This window comes from Xylocopa sonorina, chromosome 6, assembly GCF_050948175.1.
Source record: "Xylocopa sonorina isolate GNS202 chromosome 6, iyXylSono1_principal, whole genome shotgun sequence".
In the NCBI taxonomy this organism is placed as follows: Eukaryota; Metazoa; Arthropoda; class Insecta; order Hymenoptera; family Apidae; genus Xylocopa; species Xylocopa sonorina.
This window is the reverse complement of record NC_135198.1, coordinates 2,621,527-2,645,813: the sequence shown is the minus strand read 5'-3', so window position 1 is coordinate 2,645,813 and position 24,287 is coordinate 2,621,527. Positions and strand designations below refer to the sequence as shown.

General features: G+C 37.9%; 2 protein-coding genes across 5 annotated transcripts in view; one reads left to right on the top strand and one right to left on the bottom strand.

The window, feature by feature from the left end:
• Maf-s (MAF bZIP transcription factor K) overlaps nucleotides 1-24,287 on the bottom strand; it is a 475,183-nt gene that overhangs the window by 158,930 nt on the left and 291,966 nt on the right. The gene's annotated exons all lie outside the window — the stretch shown is intronic.
• The window catches only part of Wake (ankyrin repeat and fibronectin type III domain containing protein wide awake), a 206,016-nt gene that overhangs the window by 155,750 nt on the left and 25,979 nt on the right, over nucleotides 1-24,287 (top strand). For 2 of the 4 annotated variants that reach the window (XM_076896587.1, XM_076896589.1), the window contains one exon: nucleotides 24,011-24,148. The exons of 1 other annotated variant lie outside the window; for it this stretch is intronic. In XM_076896587.1, coding sequence (XP_076752702.1) covers nucleotides 24,011-24,148 — 138 coding nt within the window. Of the gene's footprint in view, nucleotides 1-20,461; nucleotides 21,697-24,010; nucleotides 24,149-24,287 lie in introns of those variants that run through there. One more of the 4 variants, XM_076896586.1, reaches the window with a different exon arrangement.

The window sequence follows — 24,287 nt, the reverse complement described above, 5'->3', positions numbered from 1 at the left end:
TTGCACTCGAATGTATCCTCTGAGAGGATATCAGAATTGATCAGCGATTGCAGAATGAAAACTCATTCCACTGCAATTTTTTCAGAATTGCATGTTTCCCTGAAGTTGTCGCTTTTACTGTTTTGAAAGAACATGGCGAACGATTTTAATCCTTTGCATTCGACGCCTTTCTGGACGTTAGCAATAGTTTCTAACTAGTATTCTATTGCTAACGTCTACCAGCAATAGGAAATGTCCATTTCCATAGAAAAGTTCAAGAGAACATGCATTTTTGAGAAAGTTACGGTGGAAGTAGTTTCCCGACGTTTTCTATTGAAATGGAAATTTTCTATTTTCTATTTTCTATTTAGTTTCTATTGCTAACTTGTTCGAAAAGGTGTCAAGTGCAAGGGGTTGAAAACTCTGCTGCTTTAAACACTCCAATGCTATAATTAAAAAGTTCCAAAACCAATATCGAAAATTGCTACGTACTATTTGCCTGCTCCATGAAAAAAAAACATGGTATAAAATTAAATTGAAAAATGTTCGCAGCAAACGATATCAGAGTCGTTTTATCCCATAGATTCGTAGCTCGACGGAATTTCTGCCAGTTTATCCGCGGTCTCCTTTCGACAAGCACGAATAAAATGAAAAGCGACGGCTATTAAACCTCGCCGTGTCTTCTCTAAGAGGAAAAGTTTACGCGATTTCGCTCGCTATTACCAGGTTTTTTCCCTGATGAATTTTCATCGCAAATAAGACGCCGTTTGCATTGGTTGAAAACTGCAATGAAAGCGGAAACAAGGTTACGGAATAGCGCGAGAACCGACGCTATCCGTAACGATTCGAAACTTTTCGTTTCGCTGGGCGAATATATGCAGATTATATCGTAGTTTGCTGCTGTTACAGAGAAAAATTAATAATTATATTCTAAACATATTTGAATTCAACTACATCGTCCAACGATTTATTTATATTTGTATGACGACGATTCTTTAGGATAAATGCTAACTACTTTCAAAGACCTTTTCTTTATTATACCTAATTTAACACATTCCGTGCCGAACCGACTGTTGCATACTTTCGTTTTTCTTCTCTTATTCTCTTACGCTCGCTGTGCATTTACAAATCAATTTATTTCTCACTCATCCATTCTCACATTAATATTTCTTTCGTTTGTAAGCTCACCACTGTCCCAGTCAATTGGTTTAACACGTGTATACTCTCCACGCTTTGCAATTCAATTGTTTTGCCTGTGGCGTATACTTTACTATCTTCGCAATAGTGTAAGAACCGTAATTATCAAGAAAAGAATGTAAAGTGTAGCCTATTCGCTGCCAACTACGGATATACTTCGGATATGTTTTAATTTTTTTGCATTGCAAAGCAAAAAGAAAAATAGAAATGACGGAGCTTATATGAATATAAAAACTTTAAACAGAAGTGGCAATACTAATGCAATCACGAAAGTTTTTGCTATCAGCGAATTGGTTAAGGTGTATAATACAACAAAGTAATAAATTCTTGGTTTTACAATGAAAATTTCAAATGGCTTGAACGGAAAGTTCAGCAAGAAGTGGATACGCCTCACATGGGCATGGAACGTGTTAAAACAATTTTAAAATACAAATTTATCCGTAACAATAATAACAGCTAAGGCGCCGTTACTTTTGATACAATTTCCGTTTCTTATTGTCATCTTCATATTTGTAACAGTAGTTAATAATCACGCTTAGCAAATCTTTGATTTTTTAAATTTCTTAGACAGTTGATTAGAGGCCTTAGTTGGTTAGGGATCTGACATAAGCCTGGGTTACGTACGTCCTCGACCCAGAGGATCCACGTTTAGGGAAAGCATTGGCAAAAAAGGCAGTTCATTGCTATCCCTTGTTCGAGACAATCCTCGCTCAAAATAAAGCACCTTTGAAAATATTTCTTAGTCCTTTCGTTTGCTTTACATAGTCGGGGTACTCCTTGGGTTTATTACCTGCTACGGACATACGGGAGAGAATTTGATATCTGCAAGCTACCCTAGCCAAAAAGGACATTTCACCTTTAAATTTTGCTCCGCGAATAAAAGTAAAAAAACCTTTCTCCACTAAACTGTAAACCGACCAATCCGCGCGTATCTTATAGTACATTGAAAAGGCAACTACAAAATTCTTCGGAAGTAACCCAACTAAAGTTAAAAAATCTCTGAAATTAGTGTGACACGATTGTATGTAATTTATGATTAAATATTTTTGTTCTTGTGTTGGTGAAGTAAATATCTACATACGTATAGCTACTTTGCTGTGTTTCTTATCTAATGTAAACATGTACGTATTATTGTAATTTATGTATATGCAAGCTTTTACTTGTGATGTGTCGCGGAATTGTCGAGGAAACGTTGCTGTGTCGTGGAAGATAAAAGGTTACGAAGCACTGTCATAGTATAGCGTTTAAATAATAAAAATCGAAAAGTTGGATTCCCACCATTTCTAAAGACACTCTCTCACATTTATCAAACTAGTTCAAACATCGTTTCATATTTAATAATGTCTCGTTTCCGTTTCCAACTCTTGTTGTCATACTTTCCGTCATCCACAATTTAACAAAGTTAACGCGCGAAGTGAGCCTGTCCGAAAGACTATTCTTTCACGTAGAACACTTAATTTTCTCATGTCTGAACAGGTGCCATTGCGAGAACTATTATTGGTCGTCTGCGAGCACCATGCAATTTGCGATCCGCGATAATATCGGACCTGACAAGTTGCGTTCGAATTTAAGAGCGAAAGGAGTTGGAAAAAAGAGAAGAGAAACGCTCTAGCTTCGGTTGTTTATTCCGCAAACCGGTGCAGATCCGTCGCTGTCCTCTGATAAACGCGAAATGAAAACTTCCCAACGAATCCATTCGATTTCTCGTCCGCCATCGTGTTGACTCATCGATTACCCCCTGTCAATTTCTATCACTCCGTGTGTGAAATATCGTACGGGAATATTTAATCGTTGCACTCTCGGATCTCGAACGGAAATATTGTTGTTGCTTCTGCGAGCCGAACGAATCAACGACTGCCGTATTTTTCGGTGGACGCTATCGAATCGTTTATTGGCGATATCAGTCAAGCTCGAGCTACGTTCAACGATGATAACTCACGTTTTTACTAATTTAAGGTATATATTTTCGAAGTTGGCAAAAATTATAGATTCACCGTTTTAATTAATCTTTAATCTTTAATTAGTGAAATGTAATGTTTCATTGACTTTTAAAAAATCCATTTCCTTGGGGGAATGAATTGTGTCTGGCATTTATTTTGTATTTTATTAACAATGAGGTAGAGATAGTAATAATAGTAATAAATGCTTTTATGCACCTTGAATGTTAAAAATTCAACGATCATTTTGTATATATACAAAATACATATATATTTGTATACATATATTTGTAACATGTAAGTTTTTACAATTAGCAATTTAAAAATATTTTGCTTTGGATCTTTCCATGTTCCTCGTGTTCTTTTAAGTAAAATTAAAGTGTTCCATACATTTCATAGAAATGTAGGAAAAATTCCAACTGTTTTATAAATAATTGTATTCTATAATTTACAGTGTCAGTTTTTCTTAGACGTGCAAAATGTTTATTACAGAACGCAATTTAATTTGCAATGAATGGTCTGTACCCTATTCCCTTTTCAATTTCCGTAGTCTTTGGAAAATCTCTCTCGACAATTGAAGTTCCGACGCTGTATTTCCATTCAGACTTAAATGAGATCCAACGCGGATAGGTTGGGCGAAAAAAATATTAATCAAGTTCCTCGAACGGGGGATCGTGATTGCCAGCCGCGTGAAAATTTCCTCCAATCTCTTTCTCGCGCCTTGCGACACGTATTTGTTGCAAAAGTGTCCATTAATTTTTCGCTGATCGAAAGTTGATGACGATCAACGACGCGGTTGCACGATGTAAACCGTGTTTCTGTTGCGGTCATTTCCAATTACGCGAATTAATTAAACCAGCCCATTAGTTTACCAAATTGTCACGAATGGGTGCACAGGCAATTAAGTGGACCGACGTTCGCGTTTCCACAGGGCATTTTGACTTATCGCGTTTTATTCGTATCGTAAAGAGAATTGGAAACGTATATTATATGTACAGAAGTACCTTCTGAATTTCTTAACATTTTCAAATTTCGTACCCTTTGTAAGCATGAGAAACACAAGTTTTCTTAGATGAATAAAATGTTTCGACAGATTTCCTCTCTCAGACGTAACCTATTTTATCGACGAATCTTGCGTTCACGTAAAACCACGTGGTTTGGTACTCTTCTGGAATACGTATTCTATGAATTGAACGTGGTCATATTTCGTTGTATTTTATCCGTAGATACGGTTATAACGAATATTTTAATCCAATTTCGTTTGCGTTACATCACATTAGAAAATGCAAAAATAATGGCCAATTACACGCTGCCGTATCACGAGCAAGTTTAAAAAGCCGCAAAACTTTTTATTACAATATCAAAGAAAATACTGATGAAGCGTCAGTTCGCGGTTTCATTGGTCATTGCGCGCTTTTCCTTTCTCAATTTTCCAGCGTCGAAAAGTGTTCATCCCGTGGCGCAGGCCTGCTTTCATCGATACGAGTTCATTAAATCTTTCGATTCACCGGTGTCGTTCAGTTTTCGTCGTTTTTCGATCCACCCCTTCGTCGTCATCCCCTCGCCGTTTGAATCGCGATGGGCGAACCGCGAAGATAATTTAGCCGGGAAATCGGGAATGCCTGGGCTGGCTTACGCGCGCATTTAGGTCGACTAATTACAAGTCGACGTAGCTGCGCCACGGTTCGTCTTCCTAATGAGGAACTTGAAAGAGCAGACATTTTGCCCGACCTATTGTGTCGTTCCGTTTAGTCTTAATCGAGGCTTATTTCCGAGACGCTTCACAGTCTACCAAACTACTTATTTTATCTTGAACAGCGGCTGAAAATTTTTTAAAATCATAATCAAATAAATTACTGTTGTTTAATTACAGTGGCTGTAATTTTAAATTAGAGTCGAACGTGGATGTGATGTTCAATTGAATTCAAGTCACGTTCAATACTTTTTTGGAAATTGAATAGTCCTGATTGAGAAAATAATTTAATTTGTAAAATGAGATTGCTTGCAACTCAAAAGTGTCCCTTAATGTATTCTAAATGCGATTGGAATGAAATGAAACAAATAAAAAATTAGATGCGTAGAGTATAATAAATTGAATCTATACTCGAAATTTTCTTGATGCGATTCACATTTTTCGCTTAAAGGGGCGGCACAAATAGTAACAAAATTTTCTAAATTAAAAAATAAACGTAGAAATTAATAGCTGCAAGGTCTATTTATTAATAGTAAAAGGATACTGTACGAGTTTTTCCATCAAAGATGATGGGGTGTGAAAGTGAACAAAAAATAATATTTTTTTTATAAATTTAGGAACTAGAGCTTGCAGCGAATGCATCGCGAACAGGAGTTTCATTTTCGATCGCAATCAGCATGAAGATTCATTCACAGCGACGCATTCTCTTTCGTGCGAACAAAACCGTGCATTGTTCATACTGTATCCGAAGGAGTGGAAATTATATTCTCATTTAACAATAGACGCTTTTTCTCGTTGAGTTTCACCTAACGTTTAAATACTTTCCCCAACCCTTTGCTTTTCGCTCGTAATTTCATTTTGAAATGTATTCACCCTTATAGAATTCTGCTAAGTTAAATTAATCATTGAGCGAGCTAATACTCTTTGCAATTTTAATCACAAATTAATTACAGTATACTACGATTATCTTCATTTAAAATTAAAAGTAGTCTCGATTATAAACGAGTGTATTTCTCATCGATCATAAATATAAAATAAATAAATTTGCATTTCATAATATTTTAAAGCACGATTAAACGTGCGAAATATTAAATATTTCGAGATAAAGAGAACTGTATTTGCATTGCTTTAAACAAACGTTTAATCAGTAATTTTTTTCCACGCATAGTTCTTATAAAGTATAATTAATTGGTGGATTTGTATACGTGCAAAGGTAGTATATGTGCATGGTGAATTTATTTGCATTTGCATTTTTCTTTGAAAACCACTATTGGAATTTCGTCTGATCTTTACGCGAATATAAAGGGTAACTATTAACATGCAAGAGTGGCTTCCTGAAGAATCTCAGAAACGTACGCATATCAATGGTTAGTTGTGTCACGTGTCCACCGGAAACGTGCCCTTTTCGTACCTGACTTTGTACTTTCATATACCTGCTCACATACTAAGAGTCTATATAAAATGCAGCAGTGACGATAACATACCTTTCTGACTCTTATTTTCCACTGGCTCACCGGAAGTGGTATCTGCATTCTTGTACTGGTTCCCGCTAAAGAGACTCATCCGCTTTTGCGAGTAATTTAACAATATTGATGTACATACCAAATTTTTATCCATATATACTTTTATTATATTCCCTCATTAAAAATTGAATTCCTTTTATTAAAATGCAAATATATTTTTTAACAAACAGTATAATGTGGACAATGAATTTGCGGATGTAATAAATATCATAACGCAAAAGTGTCGGAGTTATTCAAGCTCATAGGACAAGAACAAGACAAAATCTGTGAATAACAAACGGTGGGAAACGCTTTGTTCAAATATTAACATAGAGGATATTACAGGCTCTACTTGTTACATGGTTTTCCCAAACGTTTACCATTGTGTTAGGCACTTATTAAGTAAAAGAGCAGCTAATCGCAGTTCCAATCTTAATTCTGAATATTATTAATTCAAGAAATTATGTATACTGTTCATTTGTAAATAGTTTGAAAATAACAAAAATAACAAAAATTGTGCCTTTAAATTACCATAATATCTTAATGCGTAAATAAGGTAAGAATTTATATTTTAGTTTCAACAATTCTTATCAGTTATATATATTCATGAAATATTCTAAAAGACATAAACAGAAATTCTATTCTAAACCTTTTGATAATCCCGTAACATGGAAAATAAATGAACTATTTATATTTCGATAAAGTATTAATGTAAATTCCAACAAGAATTTTGTTATACTAGAGTTCACAATTTTTAAATCTTATTCAAAATTCTTTTTCGTTCCTATTAATTATTTTTAGTAGAAGAGTAGCTTGCAATAACAATTTCCTACCCTGATATTACATTGATAGTACTTCTTATATAAACATCTATAAATTTAATATATATATATATATATATATATATATATATATATATATATATATATATATATATATTATGTATAAGCATTTATAAATATAAATATAATATAAAATGTTTAGATATTATATATATGTAGGATAATGAAATTATCTTAATTTAAAAATTAATCAATAATTCAAGTTTCAAATGTTAAGTGCGTGGAATAGTCTAGAATGCGAGCGAGAGCGAATGTGTGGAGCAAATGAGTTTTTCGTGTGAATGTTTCAAAACGATCAGTTAGTTGTTCATTAGCAGTCTTTCAAGTAATATCTCAATTTAAAAGAACCATCTAATAATCTTGTAATTGTCATTAATTAATAAATTTCCTATATATATATTTACACTATATACACTATATGTATTCAACTCATATTATACGTAAGCATTAAAAAATTGAAATACAATGACGAATAAAATCCCAAATAAATAATTGATCTGGCGAGCGAAAGTTGAAAACGTTTCATTGATAAAGAGTCAGCCTGGAAGGGTACGGTCAAAATGTTCGCGCGGAACGATGGGGGCGTCCGCATGGTGGGGGTAGACGGCAGCTGTTCGCTGGGCGCACGGCGAGGGGTCGCGTTCCATGTGTACCCGCCGGCAATGCCGCATCGTTGTCGCTGCTCTCCGGCCAGCAGCGTACTGCTCGCGCAGGAAACTCGTGCCGCAAAACGTTCGCGAAAAATGTGACGCCTTATCCCGGTGCGAAAATACGTTCGTTCGAAGCGGAACGCGACGTCCGTTGGTGTCTTGGTGCGCGAGTGAAACCGAGGGTGCCTACGTAGAACGTGGAAAGAGGAGACAGTCACCCGGTTGGGAAAAAGACGAACGACATGTGGAGAGGTCGGAGAAAGAAAATCTCGGCTGGCGTTGCGAGAACTGGTTACGTGGCCGACAGCACGTTCGTGGGCGACTTGTAAGGCGATTCTGAGCCGGTGGTGAAACGTGGTGAATTGAGAAATCAAGTGTAAACTGCGAGAAAGGCGACAGGTTAAGTTTCGAACAGGGGACGCTTGCCTCCAAACGACACACGCCTCGGTCGGTAACAAGCCAGAGATCGATTGTTTGCTCGGCGGATGTAAACATCTTTGCTTTCGCGGGAACTCCCTTTTGTTTTGTTATTAGTCAAACACTTTTCGATGCTTCGTTTCTCGAAGAATTTCTTGATCGAAAGACCTTGGAAAATAATACACGTCTCTGTTTCGTATTACGAATGTCAATTGCCGAGCAAATCTAATCGCCATTAAGTTAATCGTTTTATGAATCTCTCGCCAAAGTTGTAGAATGAATATTTAACCAGGTAAAATCTGTGGTATTGATTTGTAAACGGAATCGTTGTTTTATCAAGATATTTACAAATGATTCCGTGTCACCAGTGATACATTGGAAATGCAGGTAATCTATAAGGCTATTACGGTAAACGCATCTGATATCGAAACAGCCAATTGTGCCGTGATGACTGTTTTCAACGCTTTTTATCGCGAGAACGATTATTAATGTCGTCGTTGGAATAGTTCAGAGATCGAGATCGACAAAAGTAAATTTTTATCTTCGCTAATCGTTAACCTTTCCTTGGTAGAACTTTCAAATGGTGGAAAGTAGAGTCGTAAGTGTATGCATATGTAACATATGGCAAAAATGGTTGTTTTCACGTCAGACAAAAGCGAATTCTCCATTCTCTTTCTCGGAAAACACGATGAACATTATCTTAACTCAAACGGTTGACTTGTTCTCGATGGTATTCGAGCGGCAGTGAACGGACGCACGTGCGTCCTTGCGAGGTAAACCTCCGTGCATGGAAGGTTGCATAACCATAAGTAGATCGTTCATGGACATTTTCTTACCAGCTTCTGACATTTTTTGTCGTTAGGAGTTACCACTGATTAAATTTAAGAGGTTAGCGTGTACCAAAAGTAACAATTAATCACGAATGGATTAAACGGCCGCGTAGGACTTTGGATACCAAAGGGTCCTGAAATCTTAAAATATCTTAGCTTAAAGCTTGTGGAAATTGTCGAAAAGGTTCAAGAAACCCTCCATAAAATAATAAAACAAGATCTAAAAACAAGATATTAAATTTATAGCCTCTAAGTTGCATTTTTTTTTTTTTTTTGAGAGAGAGAAAGTGGAGGTGCAAATTTGTACCACTTAGAGTTTCCACTTGTTTTAATTTACCCCTGAAATTAATTAATAAACGAGAATTTTATATTTTTAAAGAAGAAGGAAGTTCACGTGATATTTGTAGCCTTCTTTGCATCCGCTCTTCACGAGTCAATTTTCTTTTCCTCCTTTGATAATTTTGCGATGAATTTCTGTATTCTTTTTTTCGAAAGAAATGAATATTTCGAGAACTTGAAATCATCGTAAATTCTCGGATAGATTGATATTATTTTTGTCGCAAAAGGCTTGCTCGTTTGCGCGCATATTCTATCGCGCAACCTTGGTTTCACTTTATGATTGATGGCTCGCTGTTATAACCCACGAAACGAGTTTCACTTAAAAAGAAAAAGATGGGAGGTACGTTACTCTACGATCTAATTAGTTGCTGAATAAATCGATGCTAGACGTGTTCGTCGTGCGCGACTACGTTCTCTCAATACCTTGTTCGAATTTATTGGGCGCTCTTGTCGAGCAAGTTGGAAGTATTCGACGACAGGAAGAAGGCGTTCGCCAGTGTCAAAGAACCGTAGTTCCACGGCGGGAAAGGAAGTAGATTGCGGCTTATCATCACGGTACGAAACTCTGATAAGGGCTACGTTTCAAAGGATGTATTGTGACCGTTTCCGTGATTGGAGCATCATCCATCGAAGTGTTCAATTTGTATAACAATTTCAATTTTCGCATCCAATTTCCTATTAGCGCGATCATATTCGTTCACCTCTTCCGGCGAAGATGATACTATTAATATAGCGACCGATGTATCACTTAAACTGATAATGAAAGTAACATTATTTCGCGTTTCAAATGTAACTTATATTTTTTACATTATTTATATCTTTATTGATAACTTCTCTATGCAAATTGGTGAGTAGCGATACTGCACGCACTGCAAACGATTGTTGGTAAATTATCGGTAATTTATTCACAGTTATCGATGTGTTGGCAATATCGCTACCATGTATATATATGTGATAAATAGAAGTAATTGAAGTAGAATGAAAAATTGAATTTATTTATTTGAAATTACAGGCACTTCGTAGAATTATTACTAACTATTATACTATTTATATTACATTGGCTTCATTGTACGACATTACGCTCTGCTGATACACTATTATTGAAATAAATCGTGCACTCAATTATTTGATTCTGCGAACGAATTAATAGTAGGGTATTAAAAGCGGCTTGTCTCTGAAGAGTGTATCTTTTTTAGAAATTGTGAAAGACTGTTTATTATATCTTTATTATTTAACCCTTTGCACTTAAAAGATAAAGTAATAGCATTATTGTTTACATAACATTTGTAATTTGTTAGCAGAACAAATGAAGTTATTACGATTTGTTTTTGTCCTCGTATTTGCATTATCTCCAATGAGAAGCCCTCGAGTTTGAAGGCAAATTTTAAATGGAGTGCAAAGGGTTAATTGACTGCCAATATAATACAATATCTTAATATCGCCAGTAACATTTCGATATCGATATGCGTAGCATTTTAATACAATCGATATTTAACATATTCGCAGATGTGAATGCTACAGCATTCATTTCCATTGTGATACAAAATTACGTGAGTGCGGTAGTATTCAAATTTTAAAGTCAATTATTATTCATTTCATTTTATATAATTTTAATTTTTTATAATTATTATGCATTTTAAAGTAATGACCAATTATGAAATCGTCGACTATTTTTGCAGTCCATTGAAAATTTTACTGTTCGCGAACGTGTTAACCCTTTGACTACGGCAAACTTTGAAACGTATCTGTCGTACCATATGGTAGAAATTCATCAAAACACTGAAACAATATTAGTCATTTCTTTGTATCCTATATTGTTGCATTGCAATTTTTCTAAGCGCCTTTAAGCGCCTACAGTGTCAAACATAAGTTCTCCAAGTGCCTACATTATCACAAGCACAGGTTTTCTAAGTGCGTCAACAGCAGTCAAAGAATTAAACAACATTGTTAACTGCATTTGTAAATACAACAGCAACCTAAACCGCCAATAACAATCGCAGCACATACTAAAATAAAGTTAATGTATCTCACACAGGAAATTTCCAACCTTACGAAGGATATTATCGCGGGATATTAAATTTGCAAGGATTACCATGAAAAATGAATAGTCCCTCTCTCTTTTGCGCAGTTTGCGTTTCTTCGCCGTTGTTTTTCTCCCACCGATTCATTAATTCCACGGTCCATAGTTCGCAGTAGGGTTCATCGCCGACCGAGCGAAATATTAACAAATACCAAAGTACGGTGAATTCTCAGAGGAAGTACAGTCTACCCTTCTATAACGCGATTAATTCGTACCGCGTTATATGGAAACCACGTTATAAGAGACTCAAAACTAAGTAAAATACAAATCAGAGCAACAAATTATGATGCATACGATTGTAAAATAAATGTTGACAAATACAAAAAGCAAGATATAGTGTAGTACATATAAATACATATAAAAGTTAGCACTGTCGTAATTTTAGTTCCACGTTATATGGAAAACGTGTTATAAGAGGATCGCTGTACATAAACAGGTAGATCGTTTTTTATTGAACGAATGTAAATATACCGCCATGGAAACGGAAAATAATGGAGCATCGATAGAGAAGCCAGAGGAACACTTTAATTGGTATTCGGTCAGTTTAGCCCTCGAACTCTTTGCCTCGTTGCTCTTCGCTAAACCGGAATCCATGTTCCCCCTACGGAGGATCAACAAAGAGCAGACGTGGTCGTTCGATTGTTAACCCGATGCATCAGGACGTACGCGACTTATAGGAGGGACCGTTAGCTGGGGATCGACTTCTTTTTTTTTCAGGATTTCTGCATCGCTGACAACGCGTCCACGATTGTTGAAAAAGGAAACGCTGCCCTCCAGTACTGGTTCGAATTATTGGGCTGGCCGAAAAGTCTTCTCGTGTATTCCTTTTTAATGGAAATCTAAATGGCAGCTTCTACATAAATCCTACTTTTTGACTTTTCCATCATATTCTGCCATTCGTCAGGCAGTTTCGTTACTCTGTTATTCGGTTTCCAAATACTCGTCCTTTTTTTTACGAAAATATTGCGCGTACCTGTAAAACCTGTGAAATTTTTACTCATTTTTCCCGGTTCGTATTGCAATTCTTCTTGGTATAGTTTCAAAAATATTCGGGACGTGGGAAATACATTTCGATCAAAGATTTTAGTTACATACGAAAAAGAGAAATAAAGGTTCGATGTTTAAGCTCCTTTACACTTTGAACTTTCCTTGATCTTTACCGACAGTGGACGTACACAACCTGTGTTATATAACAACAAAGGTATCAATCGATATAATATTATATAACATTTCTATTTTTCTCTCCTTTAATAAATTCTGTACCGTGTCCCATTGTGTAGGACACATCAATCTGCAATGAATGCTGACAAATACAGCCCTCTCGCCTCTCTATCGTTATCCAAACACAGCGACGGAGAAAGCATTCGTAGTTCACGAACTTCGATCTACAATTGAAAATACCAATTCGTATCAATAAAATATCAACGAGATAAAATTATCCTCGCGACAGAGTCGTGTCAAAGTATACTTTGTCATAACGATCTCTAAGACTGTACTAGATTTTAACTTGGACATCGTACAGTTTGGACTGTACGATTATTATTTTCAGTCACAATTTGCATAAATACGTCTCGTCTTTTAGGTTAATTCCGAGTTGTTCGCTAGAAACGGACGGTTATGAATAAATGATCAGGGTAGTTCTAGCGTCGCTTGACATTTTTCAGCTGTCCTTTCGTATCCACGTGGCAAATTACTTCGTCCTCCCGTTGTTGGCGCGAAAACAAGCAGCAATTCTGCTTAAATGTAATTCACGTTCATCGTCGCGTTCTTAATAGCCATGAACGAGTTACTTGGACGTAGCTTAAGAGCAGGAAGTAGTAAAATTTCTAATTTCATTCGCCCCTCGAGGGAACCACTATTCCCGAATTGAAGACCACGAGGACGCCTTTCCAACGCCTTTTTCTTTCTATCGTTTGGAACAATCGTACGCTGGGACCGAACTGCTCGCTGCATCTGCGATTAAATGGAATTCAATCACTTTGCACTCGGAATTATTTTTTTATTTTATCGTTGACAACTTTCTGTCTAAAGCGTTTTAAATTTTTCAATTGAAATTTAGTTCAAAGGACAGTTTCTCGATTGCTACTTGTAAACAATTTTGTTTGGATCACAAAATTAAATGTAGCTTTCAAACCTTTGTTGTAACTTATATTTATGGAACTTATTTTTGTTTCGTTTTTTTATTTACTGATCAGTCAGATCACACTCGATAAAAAAGTGCAAAGGATTAATAGAAGCTAATTTCTTTCACATTTCCGTAATTTCGATGAAAACAATTTCCGAAAGGTGCGTTTTAAGTTTGTTCTTCGCTTCATTCGCATTTGAAATAATATCTGCGTGAGACATTAATTCCTAAGTGATTTTATATACGTTTAGGTGTTTAAATGACTGGTAAATGATTTCTAATGGTTTTCTATCATCTTTTTAAACATTTACTTACAGTAAAGGCAAGAATTTACCCACAAGAAAGCATCTGATTAGATAGCTTAATTATTTTTCAAGAGAACCACACGAAACACATGCGAGGAATTACAAAAACCGATTGGCATTCTTGATTCGCAAGAAACCATACTCAAAGTACGGCATCACGTTTTTACAATCAGATACCATCTGCTCACCGTGATATCCGTGTTCCTTTCATTTCCTGCATGCTATCCCCGTGTCATTTTCATAAAATCAGTTCCTAATCTGGCTACCGTGTAATTAGCAAAACAGTTTGCAAATTAAGAGTAGCACATTTAATGAAATCATTTCTATCTTTGGTCGTAACAAGCCAACTTTCAACAATTATCTATAAATTTCCATATCAAAGAATATATAATCGTGTGTACGTCAATTCAATAGAATTTGATATCATAGTTTATCGTATCTAATTAGACGGAATTCAAATAACTAAGGACAGTGGGGAAAAAAGGTTATTATTATTATTATTATTATGATTATTTTTAAATTTGCTTGATACTCGCTGCCCTTGACGCTGTTAGAAATCTCGTGTGAGAATGCTATCGATACGATCTTTTCTGGTAACAATCGTGAGATAGCCGGTAATCGTGAAGTAGAAAGGGGAAACGGAAGTGTTGTTAGTGGCTATTAGTACAATGGGTGTTGTAGCGAGAGGAATGTACTTACACGTATCCTCTTCTCTTCCATTGTTTTCTGTCCCCTCTTCTTTAGATCGTGAGGAATTTTTCGGTGATGAAATTAATATACCGTTACTGACGTTCACGATAAAGGGTTCTAACAGTAGCGAAGACCCGTGTAAGATATTTCCTGACAAAAGATCGTAGTAGATTCATTTTAGCGTAGTTGTTACGCTCAATATGTTTACAAGCTCTGCGTTTAACGATGCAGAATAAAAATTTAAAAACTAATCGAATTATACTAGAAATTGTATCCTAGATAACAAAAGATAGACATCTGTGTAGGATACTTATTTTGATAAGTATGTCTGTAAACTGTGAGGTTGCATACGAATGAACATTGATGGTGTTTTGTTTTTGATGCGATTTAGTATCGCTTACTAATTAAGTATCGCTAAAGTTCTTTCAAAACGACACGATCGTCCATAAATGAGAAAAAATGCAATTTGTGTTTCAGTCTATCGTTTGAATGTATTCGCTAGTTGTGTAATTATACGTAATTCCAGCGGTTCGATTTAAAGCGGATAATTGCCGGTTGATTTCTTGAACTTTGCCAGTCGACGTTTGACGTCCAAGGATCCCCGAGTCAAATCAATCCTCCCGACGATTTACTTACCTCGGACTTTAATTAGCCCATTATCATTTCGACGAGCCGTAATTACCTCGTTAACTCCTAATGAACTCCAATCTGTATCGCAAGAGAGGCGATTTTATTTCTCCCGACCGCGCCGCAAAGCGCTCGTGCCTTCCCCTTCGCCGGTTATCCGCATTTTAAAATTAACAATTGGACCATATGCGTCCCCCTAATCACCCATCCATAAAATTTATCTAACGATCGACGTATTCACGGGGCCATCCCCGACGCATTGTTTGATTTCCACTTACGCTCCGACCGTTTGTACAACAATTTCTATATCGGTCCAGTCCTTTCTTCCCACCTTTCCTCCGCTTTTACGACTACGACGTGTTATTCTAATTGCCTAATTGGATCTCCGCAGTCCGACTCTCCTAGTCACACTGTTTGAACTCTGATAGAGCCTCCCCCGCAATTTTATTGCGCTCATGTTCGCAACAGATTTCTCTTTAGTATTCAAACTGAACATTCCGCCGACGATAACCACCGTTCCATCGATCCTCCGCTCTTTTTAATCGATTCGAGAGAAATTGCCAGAGAAAATAGTGCGCTCCCGGGTGTACGGGAATATTTCTTCTTTTTGGAAACCGTTCAAATCGATTTATCCAATCTACTCTTGCCTTCTCTATCATGGCGTGCGCGAGAAAGTCGAGGAAAGGTAAACGTGAATTCATTCGCGGGAACATGTAATTGTGTAAGTAATCTGTTGATATACGTGCATTCTGTAGATTATTACAGATATTTAATAACGATAAATGAAACTCGAGACAGTACCATTTTCCTCAGATTTTCCTCCAAGTTTCTGACTTCAGAATCTGTCATTTAAAGAACATGTGGTAGGTATACAGTCGACCCTCCTATGACGTGATCAATTCGTACCGCGTTAAACCACGTTAATTCATCAAATGGGAGGGAATTCTTCGTTAATTTCAACTGTAAAAATTTAACACGTAGATAAATACATGCAACAGAGAATCTTCTTAAGCCACTTAAGTTAATGGAATGTTGTTGAACGAAGACCACGTTATAGGATGGCTGTTGCACTTTTAGCTCCGCGTTATATGAAAACGTGTTAGAAGAGTATCGCGCTATAGGAGGGTTCACTGTAACCATTCTGTGGAATGAAAGACCACAATTTTGTATTAACCCTTTGTACTCCTTTGTCGAGTGTGACTCGACATCCGTAAATAAAAAAAAAGAAACAAATATAAGTTACAGCAAAGCTTCACAGCTATATTTAATATAATTAGTAAACGGAATTGTTTACAAGTAGCAGTCGAGAAACTGTCCACTGAGCTAAGTTTTAAATAAAACAGGAAGTTGATTGATAGCAACAAAATTGAAAAATAATTCGAAGTGCAAAGGGTTAACGTGATCCGTGCCAGACCAATTTTTGGACATTTTCAGTCCAGACTGACTTTTACGATTAAATAGTTTTACTTTTGGTTTATACTTTATAACTTTTATAATGGTATAAAGACCAGAATTATCAAAAGAAAGAAGTAGAGCTTAAAATATATTCATAACATATTCATAATGTAACAAAGCAATAAATTTCATTCCCAAGGAGTTTACATTACTAGTTTGCTTACATTCTATTACAATGAGAATTTCAGGTAGCTCGAGCGGAAAGCTCAGCGTGGGGCGCACACGCAGTATAAATATTGTTGCGAATCAGACTTTCCTCGATTATTTAAAATAAATTACTAATAACACTTTTAGAACACTTTAATTTACTTTCTGACAGTTCTCACTATCATCTGACATTTTAATATCGATCCCTGGTAAACCACAACCAATAACTGTTTCTTCACCCAATACCAATTGGCCATGTTTCTACATGGATGCTCACAACAATATTTACTGTACATATCTCTAGTAAGACTAATGCTGATTGATCCTTGTTAAAAAATTTACACGCACGTAGATGTATCCTATATAGTTGTTCCAAATTACGCGAGCACTTGACACCTGTGATTCTCATGTTCTTCGAAGGAACATAGCCTTCATAGAAATCACCACACGTGTATTTCTTTCTGAACACACGTGACCGTTTAATTCACTCGCTTCTCTCTCCATTGTGCTTACTCTCAAACTACCCCAGCCGATTTCTAGGTCCCGCGGAGTTCCTCGAGCGTAATGGTCGAACTTCGCGAGCCAGTTGCTCCGCTGAGTACACACGCCGCTTCCTTTCCTTTCAAGTCGCGTATCAGCGGAAAATGTTCCACTGTACGTATTCCTAGTTGCCTGATAGCGGAAATACGTTCACCGAGAGGTCTGCGGAGCGGCAACTGTTCGAAACGGCAAAGGAAAATAGGATTATCGTCGATTTCGAACACTGGAAATGACCCGTGTTTCCTCGAAAATTTGTCGCCGGGTTTTCCCTTGAAAATGTCCAGGATTAGAACAATTCTGGAGAAGGTCTTGTAAATAATTGTTTGGTTCGTCTCGTTCGCAGAAAATTGTGAAGAACAGTGAGATAAATTTCTGCAATTGAAGTAGCGATTTATAGAAATTTTTGGAACAGAGTTTTCCCTTATTTTTAACGTTTGTCAGAGATTATTAAAGCGATTCAAGGTGAATTTGATTCAAGGTTTTGAAGAATTCTTACGTGTTTTCATAGAAAATGTGGAAAATTTTAATAATATTATATTCTCTTTATACATCGATACGAATTTCTACAGTAAAAAAGATCTGAATTACAGATTCCCAGAATTAATTTTCGCGTTCATACCCTTCGCAAGAATTACAAAAAACCATTCGCAGAAGCTAGCAGGAACTCTTCAAACATTAAAAGAATCCAATAAAAAAAAGAACAAATAATATAATTTCTACATTTCTGTACCGAGAAATCCATTCGAGTTCTCGTTACAAATCCTAAAATCGTAGAAACCGTGAAGCTTCAAAGGTTTCTCGTCCCTTATCGCAGTGCTTCGCAACCGCTGTGCCACGATTCTCTCGAAAATAATTTCATTTTTTAACCACCACATTAAAGAAAATAATTAAAATTACTCCTTCTAACATAAATTAATCAAAGAAACTTGTTGACGATCGTATGCATAATTTATTCTTCCCAATAAAGATAATCTAAAAATTGATTCACATACCGCAGAAACTAAATAGACAAAAAGAAAATCAAATATTTACTTCACGTACAGCCAAATAAAGTAAAATACTTAAAATCATATACATATTCTATAAAAATAAAAAATCTTAAATAATCATTATTTAAATGAAATAACGCTGTAAACAAAAAAATTATTTATAACAAATACTAATCTAATTAATATAATTATTAATTATAAACTTATAAATTATATAATAAGCTATATAGTATTTGCAAGCTTTTACTGGTGGTGTGTCGCGGGGAATCATCGAAAAAGAACGCTGCCCTGCCGTGGAGGAAAGAAGGTCGCGGAGCATCGCCTTATCGAGCGTAGCAAGAAAGAAAGCGAATCGATCCGACGTTGTCCAGCCGCGAATCGAACGGTCGTTCGTCCATTCCTGGTCGCGCATCTCACCCCTTTCTGTCTCTCCCCGGTCGTCCCGGGCACAAAGCCCTCGATCTTGGCCATCCGACGAGCAGCCACGGACGCCGGCAATAAGTTTGATTGGGCTAACAAATTGTCACGCTCGTCTCGAAGAGGAAGAGGCGACGTTCCAGGCCACTTCTTCGTAATAGGCAATTGCGCGGCTGGCGCGGTGGAATAGGCCGGGTGCGTGTCCTAAGTAAATAATAAAATCGCTCCACTCGGCTAGCCAGTCGCTCGCGTTGCACGCGTCGATCCCGTGTCCCTCTGCGCTTTCGCTCGCGATCCGTCCGCCCGCGCGCATTTCGGCTCGCTTCCTCCTTCCTCCCGCCGAATATTCCGCGATCTTCCGCTTCCGCCTTTTCACCTTTTCGCCTTTTTTCGAATAGGAAATTTTACGGTCGACCTACGTTCGGTGAATAATTCAGAGATTTCGGAATCGAGAGGCGTCACCTCGCCAACTTGACACGGAATTAGAGACAACGGAGTCCTGCGGGATACCTTTGGCATTGAATCGCTGTCCGCGGAGTTGCTCATAGAAAACTTGCCTCCTACGGTTTTCCAAGGAAATTCAAAGAATTCTTACGGATTGCTTCGCTGTGAATTTGTGGTGACTAATACGGACTCCACAGTTTGATTAGATTATTTGAAAAGAATACTGTACAGTGTGAATTGTAAATTGATCGAACAGTTTGTTTGATTAATATTTTGCGTGTTTGCTTTGCTTTAAATATTGTCGGTGACTATATTATTCGTTTCGTTTTCAATTTTCCTGGGTCATCGTGTTCTTTAATTTAAATCGAACCTTTTATTTTTGTCTTCAGTGAAGATTGGGTGGTTTCGTGGAAAATATTTCTTTACGTACGACACTTGCACAGTATACAGTACGCGTATATGTTTTTCCTTTATTTGCATTTCAATTTTATTGTTTCTATAGTTATACGATATAATATATCGAAGTTATTGAGATATTTGAACAAGTGTCGAGCTATGTTACAAAAGAAAAAGGAAGTAAAATCGTAGAAACGAGATTACTCTTCGGGGAACTCAATTAATTATCGGTTTAACCAGCGCACTGATTTATTCCCCTTCTTTTCTTCCCTCAAGAGTAATGCCAGTTTTTTATCCGGATGTACGAACGTGCACGATTGCACGTGTAGCCGTTCTTAACGGCCTCGTAAAGCGAGCTATTAACCTTGGTGAGAAATGAGACACATCTACCTGTAATCTGTGCGAGTATTTGTAACTCTTTTTACCGAGGAGAAGCATTTATTTCAACCTCTAACTTTTTACGGATATCGTTATTAACAATCTTTCGCTACCGTTTATCGTCTGGACAATGTTCATCGTGTTTTACCGAACGAAAGACCGCTGGTGATTCATTCGCTGAAGCGCCATCACCGTTACCATTACTCTGCGACAATGGCCCGTCGTTTTCAGCTTTATAAAACCAAAGAAGTGCCTGAGGAATGCCAGGAGAAACGACGAAAGTCTTCCGTTGCCAAAGAAATCGAAGAATAATATACAACCGCGTTACATATTAAACGTAAAAAGTTGTAACGACACTCTAAAAAGTAAAAGCTTCAAGCTAGCCGTCGCGTGGAATCGCGAATCAAGTTGAACGTGACAGTCGAAATCAAATTTTGCGAAGAATATTTCAAGGAGGCACGAGGAAAGAAAGACCGAAGGATTCCCCAGATGAAATTTCGTAAATCGTCGCAGTCCAGTCCGAAAATGGAATTGCTCTCGAGACGGTCGTCCAACGACAGGATGTCGACCCTGAAACGGTCGAGGTCCTTTCGTGCGTCGATGAAACTGATGTCGAAGCTACGCACGCACGCAAATCTGCGTTTAAACGCGGGCTTCGACCCGCCTCTGTCGAGCCTGCGGGACCAGCGGACGACGAAGAAAGGGCGAGGCAAACCCTCCCACGCGGAGGAATCTGCGAGCCCGGTAAAAACCATCGAGAACACCGAGCAGAGTCCTTCGAGAAACAACGAGGAACCATCCAACGGTCCTCGAGACAAGCGTTTAGGTTGCTCGACCGAGTCGGAGTCCAACAGCCGGCAGATCACCAAAGAGCTGAAGAGCAAATTGTGCCTGACCGACAGGATAATGGGGAAGGCTCGAAAAGATGAGAAGGAGAAACCGTCGAAGAAAAATAGCGATACCACGTCGCCAAGGGTGACGCGAATATTTCGTTGGAAGAGCAACGAGGACAGCTCGACGATATCTCGGGACGTAGAAAAAAGAGAGGTCCTTTGCGCTGGCAATGGCCCCGCGTCCTACGAGAATCCCACCTTCTGTTTGGACAGCTCTCTGGACTCGTCCGTGTCAAGTTTCTTGTTCGAATCGGAGCGTTCCATTCGCGCGACGCACGAAATCGACTACGACGAGGATTCGTCAGAGAAATACCAGCAGGACGCTGGATTAACCGTGGTGGTCGATTGCGAGTGGCCGGAAGAGTTGCAACGAGGAGGCAGTGTTGACCAAAGGAAGAGTAGCGCGACGTTGAACGAGGAAACGAACTTCGCGTGCGATGGGAACGATTCCCGTCCCATGTTCAACAGCGGCAAGGCAAGAAGTTTGTCGGTGAACGACGTGGTCCTGCAGGACGAGGAGGCCGCGTCCAGCTTCGAATCGAACGCGAAGGACGGGGTGGTGCTCGATTGGCGGCCTCCCGCTGCAGACGATCCGGTCACCAACAGCCGCAAGTCGACCGAGAAGATTCGAAAAACCTCCGTTTGCTCGTCGAAGTCCTGCAGGATCAGGACGGTGGATAATATCGCGAACTTCTGGACGAACGCCCGCGGTGGCAGCTTCCGTAGCAAAGTCACGATGGGGAGGAAGAAGACGATGAAAGATACGAGGGAGCAGGAGTCCCTGGGACAAGACAGGAGTCTCGTTACGTCCGCTTCTGGATCAAGTACGGGCTATTAGGTTTTTAATTATGTCGGACGGCTTTCCCCGTCGGGTCGATGAGAATCTTTAAACGAGTCGGGTTCCTCGACTTTCCGAGATTATGGCGGAGAAAGGGTAGGAGAAAGGGTAGGGATGGTGGATATACGATTTTGTCAGAGATGCATTGAGACCTGATTTTCAATTCCTCGAACGAGATTACGTAGCTCTGCCTGGCCTCGAGACTCTCGAAATTCTCAATCTTTTCAGATAATACATTATTCAATTTCATTGGCAAATTTGAAGGAGGCTAATTAGCATTTAACCCAATTGAACATTCAGGATAAGTTTGATAAGTTTTCCGCTATCTTTCAACGTGATTAATTAATCTTAAACTCCATCAGACCTGACGTACATTATAATGCGCACTGGCTTAGAACTTTAATATCTAACCCTTTGCACTCTGATGTCCCCTCCGAGGGGATATCAGCATTGATTAGTGATTGCGGAAGATAAACTTATTCCACCGCAGCTTTTAGCGAACTGCGCGTTTCTCTGAAGTTTTCGATTGAAATGGATCGTTTGTGTTGTTGGGAGACATTAGCAATAAGACTATTGCTAAAATATTGTTATTTTAGCAATCGTTTCTATTGCTAACGTCCGGGAAGAAGTCGAGTGCCAAGGGCTAATTCAGAATCTTAAAGTTATGGCTACAATTGTATTATACGTCCTAGCTTTAAGTGATATGATACTTTCATCTGTTTGATCTTATTCGAAATACATTATTGATAGTACATCACATGGTAGGAAATTAAAAAGTAATCAGGTCTGAAGGGGTTAATATTAAAATCGCACGTTTAAAATACTGAGAAGTAAAATTGATCCACTTCACTTTTTACCAAATTCGTCAAGTTTAATACCACAGTATACGATTCGTATTTAATTATACGGAAACACGAATAATGAACTTTTGATCGATCCGTTAACTGAGTGGCTCGTTTGTAACGCGTTCCGAGAGTTTCGAATTACAAAATTAGCACAGAATTTCGAATCCTCGAAACCGTTTCGAGCTTCGAGAGGCTTGAAGCATTCCATCACTTCTCGCGTTGTTAATGCGTTCTAATTTGACACGTTCGCTCACCGTGGCTCTATCGTAGCCACGCTTGACGCACAACTTTAACGAACGTGCATCTCGCACGATACGCGAAATATTCCACGATTGTGCGTTACGCGCGATGCACGAGACAGCGGACATTTTAACACGCGCTTCGCGCTCACTTTGAATCCGATGATGGACGAAAGAAGCAAAGTTTTTCAATTTGTTGATTTTTTGGGAGTTCGATGAACCCTTCGAGCTTGGAGAATAAAATTATTACTTTTTCTAACAAATTTCTTAAAAACTGTTGGACGTCTATAGATGGTATTTACGTCAACGTGTTCATAATGAATCCCTTAACTCTTTGCACTCTAAATTATTTTTCAAATTTTTACCAATTACTCCTTACTATCTAAAATATTTTATTTCAAATTTACTTCAGAGAATCAGTTCCACGACTGGTTGTAAACAATTTTATTTACTGATTTTCTTTACATTTTTTGTTTTATCGTTATAGATTAGCTTTTTAAATACTAATATGATAGATTTCAAGTAACAAAATATTTCAAAATATTAGTTTCAGTTATATAAAAGAATTGGAACCTTTTTTGGAGTCCTTTAGATATCATCTTATAACACATGTCAAAAATTGTATAGGAAAAGTATTAAATCTCCAGGAAAAAGTATGACATCAGTGAATAAACTGTATAGTAATTTATACTTATGTTGTATTGAACTTGTATTTATTTCTTTCTTTTATTCACTGATATCGAGCTACAAAATGCAAAGGGTTAATCGCCTCGAACCTTGGGAGAAGTTCTTCCCCTCGCGTTCATCCCTTCATTTAATACCTTGACTGGCATCGCGGAAAAATGGGCAGTCTTAACAGTTTGATTAAATGTGAATCGCGCGGTGATTAAGGAAAATGGCGAGAACGTTCAGGCTTTAATGACTTGCATCGTTCTATGCATTCCGGTTCTGTTTAAGGGGGTAACTTAACTCGCATAAATGATGGAACGCGATAAGAAATTCCGTTGCATTGTACACACGCGGCATACGAATTGCCGGAGCGAAGGCATTAATATCGCGGAGGCTTGCCAGCCAGTAGGAACGTTCGAATCCTTTTATCTCCACGATTGTCCACTTGCACTCGTTAATTTATTCACCCCCCTCTGGAAAACCCACAGTCTACCCGCCACTTTCGTTCTCCGTTACTATTCAGTTTCTTACGTTTGTGTTCACACAGAGCTGTACTCTTTGCAAGGGATGGAGTTCCTGGAGGGTTTCGGGAAGAAAAAACAGCAAGCAAATCAGCAGTCGAACAATATATCGTCGGTACACATCAATCCTCTAACAGCACAGTCTCTCAACATACACCTGCATGGTATCTTTTATTTTGTTTTTTTACTTTCTATCTTCTTTTTTCTTACTATTTTATCTTCCGTTTGTCCTTGAAAAATATTAGATTATTTTGTCAAATTTGGTCTTTTGTAGCTTTTGTAGCTATTTATATATGTACGTAC